Source organism: Nanorana parkeri, unplaced genomic scaffold (assembly GCF_000935625.1).
Source record: "Nanorana parkeri isolate BGI_ZX_2015 unplaced genomic scaffold, ASM93562v1 scaffold1946, whole genome shotgun sequence".
NCBI classification, from domain to species: Eukaryota; Metazoa; Chordata; class Amphibia; order Anura; family Dicroglossidae; genus Nanorana; species Nanorana parkeri.
Genome location: NW_017308214.1, coordinates 159,856 through 174,320, shown reverse-complemented (window position 1 = coordinate 174,320; position 14,465 = coordinate 159,856). Strand labels below are relative to the sequence as shown.

General features: G+C 46.7%; 1 protein-coding gene across 1 annotated transcript in view; it reads left to right on the top strand.

Moving 5' to 3' along the window:
* KIF4A (kinesin family member 4A) overlaps positions 1-14,465 on the top strand; it is a 39,901-nt gene that overhangs the window by 17,710 nt on the left and 7,726 nt on the right. The window contains exons 21-24 of the mRNA XM_018572138.1: positions 10,394-10,488; positions 10,745-10,877; positions 13,472-13,642; positions 13,815-13,934. Coding sequence (XP_018427640.1) covers positions 10,394-10,488; positions 10,745-10,877; positions 13,472-13,642; positions 13,815-13,934 — 519 coding nt within the window. The remainder of the gene's footprint in view (positions 1-10,393; positions 10,489-10,744; positions 10,878-13,471; positions 13,643-13,814; positions 13,935-14,465) is intronic.

Genomic DNA, 14,465 nt, shown 5'->3' with positions numbered 1-14,465 from the left:
GGGGAATCCAGCCCCTCCCCTGTCACGGGAGAGAGCCGTGACAGGATTGAGAAGTGAGCGAACGCCGGTATGTGTTCGCTCACCTCCCAATCTACTGAGCCGACCTGTGACAGTCTAATTGTCACAGGTCGGCTAGAACTATGAGGTGAGTGAAAAGCACCCCCCTCATAGTTCTCCTTTAAGGGCCTGTTCACACGACATCCGTTTTCTGTGCTGACCTGATCCGTATGCTCCTGCACTTAAAATGCATCCCAAAGTATCCCTATGCGTTTTATGGGCTACAGTTCTCGCGTGCGCAGTCCGTTCAACTTACGACAGAAAAAAAACTGCATGTCACATTTTGTCCGGTCTGGAAACTCACGAACGCGGCAAAAAAAAGCAACGAAAACGCAACGCAGCTAAGCAAAAAAAAATAGTATTCTTGCTCCACTTTTTATGATGTCATAGGACATATGAGTAAAGGAAAAAAATTTATCCGGGTGACCTCGCAAATCCTCATACAAACTCCAGAACTGACCCTTGGAGTCCCGGAGCCTCAGGATCGGGTGTACCCAATAACGACGTCTCCTGCGGGCTCGTTCTCTGCAGATTGCTGTAGTCAGCACCATCAACATGCCTGCAAACATGGGATACATGTCTGATCACCAGCTTTACATACACAAAGGAAAGTAGATGTTCCGAGAGGGCGGAAGTGACCTCAGAGGAAGAATCTGCATACTGACAGCCCCACGGCTAAAAAAGAACCGTCAGCATCCGGACCGAAAACGCTTAAAAAACGCACTGCTTCTGCAGATCCGCACCTGATCAGGACCTGATATCATGTGAACAAGCCCTAAATCATCTTCATGCGACTTCTTGTGTCCCTCAACGGATGAAAACATGGCCAACCCCTTGGGAGTGGATTTGCACATTTTCTAGCAAGGCAGCGTTCAGTCTGTACTGCATTACTCACCCGTATCTTTGGAGGTATGCGTTCTCCCGCTTCTCTCTTCTGCTTCAGCTGGACTATATCTTGAGCCAGAATCTTTCGGTCTTCAAGGAGATCATTCAAATGTCCCTGTGCTTCCTCTGTGCTCGCAAGAACCTCCACCTCGCTGGCTAGCCAGTTCTAGGTGAAAAGAAATACAAATACAGTAGTAGTAGTAAATGCCCTCCATGAGCTGCTGAACACAGTTTGTAGGCAAAAAAGTAAAACAGTTCCATCTCAGGTAAAAAGTAACAGGTTGGCTGGGCGGTAGTGACTTCCCAGTACTTCTAATAAGCTTGTTCATTGGAGGGCCCCGCCCCCTCCCCCCAAAAAAAGGTCAGGACTGCCAGGTACACTTACACCGAGCAGCCACCAATTTGATTTGCATACCTTGACCCTCGTGGCTGCTCCCTCCATGCCTTTATTCTGGGCATCCTTGCGTCGGTCCATGGCTTCTCTCTGTTTCAGTAGGGCTTCCTTCAAACGTTTATTAGCAGTCGCTGCCTATAAATGAACATTTGTTAATATGAAAATTTGATGTAGTGACACCCAGTCACCAAAACACATCGAAAACTTTTGACACGTTAATGTATTTTAAAAATTGGTTATACAGAACTCCAGGCACGTTAATACCCTTCCTGTTCTAGGGTAACAACTAGAGATGCACCAATATCGAGTATTTGGGTGAATACTCGTACATACAAATACTCCAATACTTATTGTGATACCGGAACTTCCGGTCAGAGGGGGATTTCCTCTGACCGGCAGTGCCACATGGGAACATGGAGCCAGCTTCCCGGGCCTAGGGTAATTCGTGGCCCGGCTCTCCGATTGGCCCAGAAGCCGGCTCGATGCTGGTTGGTCGGGAAGCTGGCTTCCCAGTCAATCAGCATGGAGCTTGCTTCCCGGCCAATCAGGAAGTGGGTAACGACCTGCCTCCCAGTTTGCCGATTGGCTGGGAACACGCCAGATCCATGCCGATCAGCTGTGATGCTGGCAAGGCAGCCAAACAGCATGGAGCCGGCTTCCCGGGCAATCAAGAAGCCGGGCAGCAAGTAATTATACGGGTCCTGATTGCCCGGGAAGCCGAGTCCATGCTACCAGAAGTCCTGGTATTCGGTATCGGCGAGTACTGAAAAATGAATATCAGTACCCTATATCGTAAAACCAGTATTTGTGCATCCCTAGTGACAACTGTCCTATGTGCCCCTGTGTCGTCACCCTGCCACATGCACTGGTTGGGACTACAAGCTTCCATGGCGACGCACATTGCACAGACATGGGGCACCATTCCATTAGGAAGCTGGCCCCGAGTAATTAGATGCAGTCGATGTTGGGGCAGGTAGACCGAAGAGGGCACATGGTAACTACTTCTGATACACAGATGAAAAATAATTTTCCCAGTTAGTTTAAATCTACTTTCACGAATAGCAACCCCTGGAACAAAGCATTTTCTCTTACCTCTTCGGATTTCCTCCGCAGCACACTGGCTTGCTTCTGGAAGTCTCTCTCCAACTTCAGCAGCTCATACTGACGCTTACGATCCTATAAAATTAATATATTAGGCACCACATCAGGTAATACATGTGCGATGCTTATCCACGACGAGTGCGGAAGTGCTACGTACTCGCTCTTTAAGTTGAATAACTTCCTTAGTTTTTTCCTGCTTGAAAGAGCGAAACTTCTCCGCATCCTCTTTCATCTGCTTCATAAGCTGAACCCGCTGCATTTTCATGCCCTGGAAAAGACACGAAAGGTAGAATGTAAAATTCAAGGTTTATTATTGTATAGAGCAGTGGTCAGGAATCATTTCTACTAGGGATGCACCGATACTTTGAGTACCAGTGCCGATACTTGGCATTTTCAAAAGAACTACCAGGGTTGCAGCTGGGACCTGGCTCTGGCGCTCCACCACTGTCCTGAAATCATTACTCTGTATTGTTTTAGAAAAACTGTCACATGACAACAAAAATGTATCAGTACTCGTACTTGTGCAAGTATCAGTACTTGTACTCGCAAAACTGGTTTCGGTGCATCCCTTTATTTATATTTATAAAAACAAAATCATACATTAAAACAAAGATTTACAAATCACAGGAGCTCCGTGTGCGCCTTAAAAATGACAGCGGCCTCCTAACTTTTGAATTTTTCTCTAGTCTAGTGTTGGTGCTCGAAAAGTATCGGTACTTGTACAGAGTAATGAATAACTAAATGTGCCGAGCTTTAGTTATTAATTTTTCACGTATACACACTCACAGTGGGTGTACATTCCAGTGCCTTGTAGTTGTTAGCTTGCTTATTGGCGCAGTTCATTCTCTATATTTTACTACTTGTACAGAGTACTGTACTTAGTATTGGTGCATCCCTAATTTCTACACCAGCTGGAAATTTACAAAGGCAATAGGCAACTTGCATGCTAGTGAACATAGTGTGCTGCCGACCTCAGACAAGCCCCAATTCATGCATCATTAGAAATGTAGGGGGTTTATATCCATACCTGCTGCAGTTGGCTATTGCACTCGGAAAAGGAGTGTAGACTTATTGTAAAGCGCTGCGCAAACTGTTGGCACTATATAAAAATCGTGAATAGTAAATACCAAAATTAATAATAAATAAGACAGGCAGGCCAATGATGTTTGCAGCTGCCAGAGTGCCTACACTAGTACTGGTGCTGGCACCTGAATGTACTGTGACATCTGAAACATAAAATGGAGGTGGGTGGCTTGTGGACACAGGCCAGGTTTTGTAATTGCCAGCATAGTGAGCAGTCCGTTACAGTGGCACTGGCTTTGTAGGGAGCAAAGGCCCACCAAAGGATCTGTTGGTCCTTCAGCAGGCCAGTCATAACCTGCATGCATTGCCCTGAAAGGATGTTCCAGTGCCACTGAACATTACATCACGTGCCCACATGCCTTAAATTGCCTAACCATGACCTAGAGCCACAGCAGGGAGGCCAGATTCCTTCTGAAATGAGGACAAAATCACGTTGGTGGCTTCCAGAATTGCATCATTACCTGGATCTCCTGGTTAAGTTTGCCGACTGTTTTCTCAGAAGATTCTCTGATTTTCAGAAGCTTTGATTGCTCATTCAGCTTTTTCCTCAGGTCGCCCATCTGACCCTCCAACTCTTGCAATCTCTTTCGCCGTCTCTCACTAAGCCTACAGGAAGAAAAGAGCTTAGAACAGTTTCCATACAAACACTACATTGTTTAGATCGAACGTGGCATACACAAGAACATTTTCCAATCCAGCATTGTAAAGCAACACCTCTCAAATTTATTTTGCAAATGATTTGCTAACCTTTATGCTGCAAACCGATTCTCCCCTCACCCTGCTATCCACAGAAGAGCTTGCGCACACTTCTAGTTTTGAAGTACAAGCAGTGCATGTGTACTACCGGCAACTGCATTGCTCTACACCACATGTGCCAATCTCAAGGCCCAGGGGCCGAACCCGGCCCACCAGGCCATTTCCTAGACTTCTACTTTCAGATCTAGGTATTAAGTTATTATTAAAACCAGTGATAAAAGCAAAAAAAAGGGGCGCCTTTCCTAGTGCAGAGTCAAATCATCAGGACGTGATGACAGTCACCTCCCTGCTAAAGAAGAGAGAACTGGGACGTAATTGGCCAATTACGTCCCAGTTCTCTCTTCTTTAGCAGGGAGGTGACTGTCATCACGTCCTGATGATTTGACTCTGCACTAGGAAAGGCGCCCCTTTTTTTTGCTTTTATCACTGGTTTTAATAATAACTTAATACCTAGATCTGAAAGTAGAAGTCTAGGAAATGGCCTGGTGGGCCGGGTTCGGCCCCTGGGCCTTGAGATTGGCACATGTGGTGTAGAGCAATGCAGTTGCCGGTAGTACACATGCACTGCTTGTACTTCAAAACTAGAAGTGTGCGCAAGCTCTTCTGTGGATAGCAGGGTGAGGGGAGAATCGGTTTGCAGCATAAAGGTTAGCAAATCATTTGCAAAATAAATTTGAGAGGTGTTGCTTTACAATGCTGGATTGGAAAATGTTCTTGTGTATGCCACGTTCGATCTAAACAATGTAGTGTTTGTATGGAAACTGTTCTAAGCTCTTTTCTTCCTGTAGGCTTAGTGAGAGACGGCGAAAGAGATTGCAAGAGTTGGAGGGTCAGATGGGCGACCTGAGGAAAAAGCTGAATGAGCAATCAAAGCTTCTGAAAATCAGAGAATCTTCTGAGAAAACAGTCGGCAAACTTAACCAGGAGATCCAGGTAATGATGCAATTCTGGAAGCCACCAACGTGATTTTGTCCTCATTTCAGAAGGAATCTGGCCTCCCTGCTGTGGCTCTAGGTCATGGTTAGGCAATTTAAGGCATGTGGGCACGTGATGTAATGTTCAGTGGCACTGGAACATCCTTTCAGGGCAATGCATGCAGGTTATGACTGGCCTGCTGAAGGACCAACAGATCCTTTGGTGGGCCTTTGCTCCCTACAAAGCCAGTGCCACTGTAACGGACTGCTCACTATGCTGGCAATTACAAAACCTGGCCTGTGTCCACAAGCCACCCACCTCCATTTTATGTTTCAGATGTCACAGTACATTCAGGTGCCAGCACCAGTACTAGTGTAGGCACTCTGGCAGCTGCAAACATCATTGGCCTGCCTGTCTTATTTATTATTAATTTTGGTATTTACTATTCACGATTTTTATATAGTGCCAACAGTTTGCGCAGCGCTTTACAATAAGTCTACACTCCTTTTCCGAGTGCAATAGCCAACTGCAGCAGGTATGGATATAAACCCCCTACATTTCTAATGATGCATGAATTGGGGCTTGTCTGAGGTCGGCAGCACACTATGTTCACTAGCATGCAAGTTGCCTATTGCCTTTGTAAATTTCCAGCTGGTGTAGAAATTAGGGATGCACCAATACTAAGTACAGTACTCTGTACAAGTAGTAAAATATAGAGAATGAACTGCGCCAATAAGCAAGCTAACAACTACAAGGCACTGGAATGTACACCCACTGTGAGTGTGTATACGTGAAAAATTAATAACTAAAGCTCGGCACATTTAGTTATTCATTACTCTGTACAAGTACCGATACTTTTCGAGCACCAACACTAGACTAGAGAAAAATTCAAAAGTTAGGAGGCCGCTGTCATTTTTAAGGCGCACACGGAGCTCCTGTGATTTGTAAATCTTTGTTTTAATGTATGATTTTGTTTTTATAAATATAAATAAAGGGATGCACCGAAACCAGTTTTGCGAGTACAAGTACTGATACTTGCACAAGTACGAGTACTGATACATTTTTGTTGTCATGTGACAGTTTTTCTAAAACAATACAGAGTAATGATTTCAGGACAGTGGTGGAGCGCCAGAGCCAGGTCCCAGCTGCAACCCTGGTAGTTCTTTTGAAAATGCCAAGTATCGGCACTGGTACTCAAAGTATCGGTGCATCCCTAGTAGAAATGATTCCTGACCACTGCTCTATACAATAATAAACCTTGAATTTTACATTCTACCTTTCGTGTCTTTTCCAGGGCATGAAAATGCAGCGGGTTCAGCTTATGAAGCAGATGAAAGAGGATGCGGAGAAGTTTCGCTCTTTCAAGCAGGAAAAAACTAAGGAAGTTATTCAACTTAAAGAGCGAGTACGTAGCACTTCCGCACTCGTCGTGGATAAGCATCGCACATGTATTACCTGATGTGGTGCCTAATATATTAATTTTATAGGATCGTAAGCGTCAGTATGAGCTGCTGAAGTTGGAGAGAGACTTCCAGAAGCAAGCCAGTGTGCTGCGGAGGAAATCCGAAGAGGTAAGAGAAAATGCTTTGTTCCAGGGGTTGCTATTCGTGAAAGTAGATTTAAACTAACTGGGAAAATTATTTTTCATCTGTGTATCAGAAGTAGTTACCATGTGCCCTCTTCGGTCTACCTGCCCCAACATCGACTGCATCTAATTACTCGGGGCCAGCTTCCTAATGGAATGGTGCCCCATGTCTGTGCAATGTGCGTCGCCATGGAAGCTTGTAGTCCCAACCAGTGCATGTGGCAGGGTGACGACACAGGGGCACATAGGACAGTTGTCACTAGGGATGCACAAATACTGGTTTTACGATATAGGGTACTGATATTCATTTTTCAGTACTCGCCGATACCGAATACCAGGACTTCTGGTAGCATGGACTCGGCTTCCCGGGCAATCAGGACCCGTATAATTACTTGCTGCCCGGCTTCTTGATTGCCCGGGAAGCCGGCTCCATGCTGTTTGGCTGCCTTGCCAGCATCACAGCTGATCGGCATGGATCTGGCGTGTTCCCAGCCAATCGGCAAACTGGGAGGCAGGTCGTTACCCACTTCCTGATTGGCCGGGAAGCAAGCTCCATGCTGATTGACTGGGAAGCCAGCTTCCCGACCAACCAGCATCGAGCCGGCTTCTGGGCCAATCGGAGAGCCGGGCCACGAATTACCCTAGGCCCGGGAAGCTGGCTCCATGTTCCCATGTGGCACTGCCGGTCAGAGGAAATCCCCCTCTGACCGGAAGTTCCGGTATCACAATAAGTATTGGAGTATTTGTATGTACGAGTATTCACCCAAATACTCGATATTGGTGCATCTCTAGTTGTTACCCTAGAACAGGAAGGGTATTAACGTGCCTGGAGTTCTGTATAACCAATTTTTAAAATACATTAACGTGTCAAAAGTTTTCGATGTGTTTTGGTGACTGGGTGTCACTACATCAAATTTTCATATTAACAAATGTTCATTTATAGGCAGCGACTGCTAATAAACGTTTGAAGGAAGCCCTACTGAAACAGAGAGAAGCCATGGACCGACGCAAGGATGCCCAGAATAAAGGCATGGAGGGAGCAGCCACGAGGGTCAAGGTATGCAAATCAAATTGGTGGCTGCTCGGTGTAAGTGTACCTGGCAGTCCTGACCTTTTTTTGGGGGGAGGGGGCGGGGCCCTCCAATGAACAAGCTTATTAGAAGTACTGGGAAGTCACTACCGCCCAGCCAACCTGTTACTTTTTACCTGAGATGGAACCGTTTTACTTTTTTGCCTACAAACTGTGTTCAGCAGCTCATGGAGGGCATTTACTACTACTACTGTATTTGTATTTCTTTTCACCTAGAACTGGCTAGCCAGCGAGGAGGAGGTTCTTGCGAGCACAGAGGAAGCACAGGGACATTTGAATGATCTCCTTGAAGACCGAAAGATTCTGGCTCAAGATATAGTCCAGCTGAAGCAGAAGAGAGAAGCGGGAGAACGCATACCTCCAAAGATACGGGTGAGTAATGCAGTACAGACTGAACGCTGCCTTGCTAGAAAATGTGCAAATCCACTCCCAAGGGGTTGGCCATGTTTTCATCCGTTGAGGGACACAAGAAGTCGCATGAAGATGATTTAGGGCTTGTTCACATGATATCAGGTCCTGATCAGGTGCGGATCTGCAGAAGCAGTGCGTTTTTTAAGCGTTTTCGGTCCGGATGCTGACGGTTCTTTTTTAGCCGTGGGGCTGTCAGTATGCAGATTCTTCCTCTGAGGTCACTTCCGCCCTCTCGGAACATCTACTTTCCTTTGTGTATGTAAAGCTGGTGATCAGACATGTATCCCATGTTTGCAGGCATGTTGATGGTGCTGACTACAGCAATCTGCAGAGAACGAGCCCGCAGGAGACGTCGTTATTGGGTACACCCGATCCTGAGGCTCCGGGACTCCAAGGGTCAGTTCTGGAGTTTGTATGAGGATTTGCGAGGTCACCCGGATAAATTTTTTTCCTTTACTCATATGTCCTATGACATCATAAAAAGTGGAGCAAGAATACTATTTTTTTTTGCTTAGCTGCGTTGCGTTTTCGTTGCTTTTTTTTGCCGCGTTCGTGAGTTTCCAGACCGGACAAAATGTGACATGCAGTTTTTTTTCTGTCGTAAGTTGAACGGACTGCGCACGCGAGAACTGTAGCCCATAAAACGCATAGGGATACTTTGGGATGCATTTTAAGTGCAGGAGCATACGGATCAGGTCAGCACAGAAAACGGATGTCGTGTGAACAGGCCCTTAAAGGAGAACTATGAGGGGGGTGCTTTTCACTCACCTCATAGTTCTAGCCGACCTGTGACAATTAGACTGTCACAGGTCGGCTCAGTAGATTGGGAGGTGAGCGAACACATACCGGCGTTCGCTCACTTCTCAATCCTGTCACGGCTCTCTCCCGTGACAGGGGAGGGGCTGGATTCCCCGCTCCGATCCGCCAGCGCTGACTGAACGGACGGGGAGGGGGCGGGTACAGCTGGCTCTGCCTCTAGATAGGCAGAGCCAGCTGTCAGTCACGCAGCTGGGCAGATCCCGGCACAATTATCGGGATCCGCTTCAGCTGCGGCATCTCGGTATACCGCGAGCTGTAGCTTGCGGTATACTGAGCTTAGGGTGACGGGAGGACGCTAGTTTGTGTCCTCCCATTACCCTAAGGAGAACTATGGGGAAAAGACTTAACCCCATAGTTCTCCTTTTAATGGTGTAGTACGTGGGAGCGGAAAAGACTGAGGACTTGCAGCGCCGGGTGTAAACAAACGCAGCAACTGTCGAATCGAGGGTCAGTAAGCATCTGTGTAGGGGAAGTTGGGTTAGGTCAGGTGAAAGGGGCAGAAAATGTGTGTACTGTGTGTTTAAAGTGCACTCCTCCTTTACGCTAGTGGTTCTCAACCTGTGTAACCTCAGCACCCACGTTTGTCCTTGGTCATTAAGTTGCAACCCAAGTTGTATTGCACTGGAATGCCCCGCATCGTGGTTCTGCGTTTTTAGATGCGGGTGATCCAACTGTGGGAGGTACGTTTTGGGTGTAATTCAAACGAATAGCAATGCACCAGGACATGCTGTAGGTGCAATTGCGTGGTACAGTGCGTTAATCGCACAGAACTGTGACTTAAGATCCACCCAGTCTACCTACATTTACGAGAAATGGAGTGGATCCTCAGCCTGGGGTCCAGTGTGGGCTGCTGTGCTGTGACGGAGCTCCATCCTTATGTGCATTGCTTGTACAACTCCCTGTAAAGGTGCCAGGAGCAAGAATGCGATATCAGTCCAGGCACCTTTTACAGGCCACGTAAGGGAGCTGTAAGCACAGTGTGTAAGGATGGAGCTCCCTCGTGGCCATACCCCCATCCCATCCCAAGCTTACATTTGGTGCCGGGCAGCATATTTTTGAATGGCTGCTCGGTGCTGCGCTAGGGGGAGGTTGAGGAGCCTCTCGCCTTATGCAGTGTAAGGCACGTGGCGACCCACTAAATCTGGGGGTTGCGACACACTTTTGGGTCGCAACCCACCAGTTGAAAACCACGGCTTTACGGCATGTATAATGGGATTAAAAAATAAGTGGGGATTAGGAAACCAGCTGCATTCCTTTTTTGCCATGAAAAGTCGTAATGTTCTGTGTGAATTTTTAGAGACGAACCTACACTGTGACAGAACTCGAGAACATGGAGGAAGACCAGGCGATCACCAGACAGATCGAGAGCTTAGAGACTGAGATGGAGCTCAGGTAATGTTCCCCAACATCGGCTTGTGAGTTCTGAGGGGTGTGTGTGTGTGTGTGATTCTTACCCCAAACAAAGTCCAGGATCACCCCACCTCCTCCAATGTATGTTATATCTGACAACTGGACATGGCAATTCTCTTCTGTAATAATGTTCCCGTCTGATGTACTTTAATACTGATGTTGCGCAACAATATGCACTTTTACTTTTTTTTTACTTTTTTTTTGTTCTCCCTTTAATAACCCAAAACCTGACTGACAGGAGTGCTCAAATAGCCGACCTGCAGCAAAAGTTGTTGGATGCCGCCAGTGAGGAAGAACGGGGGAAACAGAGATGGGAAACCATCCGGAATATCATGGAGGCCAAATGTGCTGTCAAATATTTAATGGGAGAGGTAATTCGTTCAACCCTTTCCGGTTCCACGTTCATCATTCCAAGTCTAGTAATCTGTCTTTAAAGAAGAACTCCAGAAAAACTGTTAGTGCTACCCCCACACTGCAAGGGTTAAGTTCTCCTTTTTTTTTTTGTCCTGGTGCTAATAAAAAAAATTGTAATTACCAGACCATCCAAACCGACTCCCTGCTTCTGTGGTCATTGCATCAAAAAGCAGTCTGTGTCTATGCTACCTTAGACTGTATGCGTCTATACAGTCTATGCACAGTGTATAGAGCGTGATTTTTTTTAATTTCAGGTATTTATATAGCGCCGACTATTTACACAGCACTTTACATAGTTGCACATTCACATTAGTCCCTACCCTCAAGGAGCTTACAATCTAAGGTCCCTATCTCACATTCATAGAGGGCCAACTTAGAGAGGAGCCTATTTACCTTCCAGCATGTCTGGAGTGTGGGAGGAAACCGGAGTACCCACGCAAGCACAGGGTTCCTTGCAGATAGTGACCTGGCCGGGATGCGAACCGGGGACCCCCTGTGCTGCATTGCAGAAGCGCTAACCACTACGCTACAGTGCTGGCCATGGCATAAGGATCCTAAAGGTGCCCATACACCTTACAACCATCGCAAGAAAAGCTTGTACGATCTGCCCATCTTGGACAGGCAGATCGTACTTGCGACTATCGCAAGCCCGCCCCGCTGAGGAGCGGGCTTCCGATGACCGCAATGCTGAACGGGCAGTGCGCACACCGGCCCGTTCCGCAGTTGTCGAACAAGCATGCCACTGACCCACCGACAATCGTACGATTCTCAGCGGGTTTTCTAGCATGCTCATTCGACAAAAGACTTGCGACCGTACAGTAGAAACGGTCGCACGCCTTCCATACACCTGGCGATTTATCGTACGAAAAAGCATTTTTTTTTTAGCACCTAGACACAAACGAGCGCTTAACACTTGCCGAGGTAGACACACTGCAAGGGGTTTTTGGGGGGGGGGGGTTTCCTGGTTTATTTCTTAGACTGTCACCAACCTAAAAAAAAAATGCAGGTAAAAGAATAATAATTTATTGCTTTTTGAGCGTGCTGAGCGTACTGGCCCTGCTCCTCCACTTCTCACCTCCCTCCATAACCTTTTTATGTAGCTTCTAGGGGTAGGAGCAAAAGGGAAATACTATAGAGCAGGGATAGGCAACCTTGGCACTCCAGCTGTGGTGAAGCTACAAATGCCATCGTCTTGGTCTCTGGGAGTCATGCCTGCGGCTGACAGCCTTGCAGTGCCTCATGGGACTTGCAGCTCCATAGCAACTGTCGTGCTTTCTCCCGGTGTGCCACACAAGTGATAGTTGAGACTGCTGACATCACATCTAAGATGGCGGCTTCCAGGAGAAGTCTCGGGGCTTTTGGATGTCTACACAAGAGAGGCGTTTACAGATATCTAACATGAATAAAATAATGTAGATGCTCGTATCTTATTGGATGATTGTCTTCATGAGTGGTCTGGTGACGGGATCTCCTCGGATTTACGTTGCGTCACAAACCACTAAACTATTGTCCATTGAGGGACGCAGCTCTGAAGAATTCTGAGACGTAGGGTTATGCTGCTGACATCTTAGATTTCTTTAGAACTGTGTCCCGCAATGGATGATGAAGGATTTTATGATGAGCACAATGTGTGTGTGTGTGTGTGTGTGTGTGTGTGATTTTTTTTCTTTTTTTTTTTTTATTATTATTTTTTCCAGTACTCACCGATACCGAGTACCGGAAGTCCCATTCAGGAAGCTAGGCGGCGTGTAATGACTCGCTTCCCGATTAACAAGGAAGCCGTATCTAGGCTTACTGGCCAATCATGAGGTGACAAGGGAGCATGAAACCGGCTTCCCGGCCAATGAGAAAGCCGTGCTCTGCGTCATTAGCCTGCGCGCGGCTTCCTCATTGGCCAGCTTCCCGACCAATCGGGAAGCCGGGCAGCATGTCATCACACGCTGCCCGGCTTCCTGATTGGCCGGGAAGTACGCTCCATGCTCTCTCGTCACAATGTAAGAAGTAATGACGTGCTGCCCGGCTTCCTGATACAGGAAGTATCGGGCTAGGCATCGAGTACTCGCCCAAATACTCAGTATCGGCACCAATACTTGTATCTGTGCATCCCTAATATAATAGAAACGCAAAACAAACATTCTGAGGGCTTGTTAGCGTTCTGTTTGCTGTGTTGCTTTTGGCCGTTCCATATATTTTTTTAGGAACCTTTCTGACCCAGTCTGAAATACATTTAGGGACACTGCTCCCTCTCCTCTGTTTTTATGACTATTGCTTTGCTACAAAACGAGCATGATGGGAGTGAGCTACTAGGCTGTGCATACAGCTCTTGTTTGCCAGTCTCCTGAAGGCCGTAACATAACACAATGTACCTGAAAAACTGCTGTGTCCTTGATGTATTCCAGGTAAATCATTCTTCGCCACGTTTAAAAAAAAAAAAAATTTATTTCCTCCGTTGGTTTGAGTAAGCCTCAAAACCCCCTGAGGGCCTCAGAGCCCTATGCGCAAAGGGACTTTGACTCTGTAGCTTATTTGTCACCTTTCCCATGTCTTCTAGCTGGTCTCTACCAAAGTTCAGAACAGTAAAATTGAAAGTAACCTGAAGCAGAGCCGGGCCCAATTCGCCGATCTCCAGAAAACAATCTTTGAGGAAAGAAAGCAGATGGCGGAAATGGAGACGGAGCATCAAAGTCAGCTAATGGAGATGGAGCAGCAGCATCAGGAAAAGGTAACCCTCGCAATCTCTGCACTGTGGGCTCCTTCTAACGTGTGTGTTCTCTCCCTCCACAAAGCAGTATTGCAGCAGAGAGGCTAAACATTTGTCACATTTTGATATTAAAAATGTTTTGTTTTTTTTAGATTTTATGTATCCCATTGACCTCATAATGATTTCTCTGTAGATTCTTTACCTGCTGAGTCAGCTGCAGCAGAAACAATCAGTCAGTCCTTTGGATCAGGAGCCGACCGAAGACCAAGCCACAGAAAGGGAGAAGCAATTGATGGAGAGACTCAAGTTCCAGGTAAATGTTCTGCATTGTTTGACTGACGTGAATTATTTAATATCAAAGCGGATCTTGCGCCTTCCTAATCCAATAAGAACAGAGGTAAGTTGTCTTTGCTGCCGTTTTCTTAACTACGTCCATACCGGCCCAGCAAATCCAGCGTCTTCCTCTTCTCACCTGCTGCTCCGCAGGGTGCATTTGGTGCCACCATCTTTTTTCAAAGCTGGATTTCTCACGCAGTTTGACTGGATCTCGACAGTAATGTCGGGATCCGTCCCGGCTGCGGCAGTCTCCGTATACCGTAGCTCGCGATATACTTAGCTTTTGGTCACGGGAGGACGCTAGTTAATGTCCCCCCGTGACCCTTAGGAGAACTATGGGGAAAAACACTTACCTCATAGTTCTCCTTTAAAAATATTTTTTGTGTGGGGTTTTTTTTTTACACTTTTTTTTTATTTTTGCTATCACAAAATGGACTCGAAAATCCCCTATGTGATAGCCAATTCACTTAACAGGTCCCCTCTTTATGGAGACATTGGGGGTTGGGGT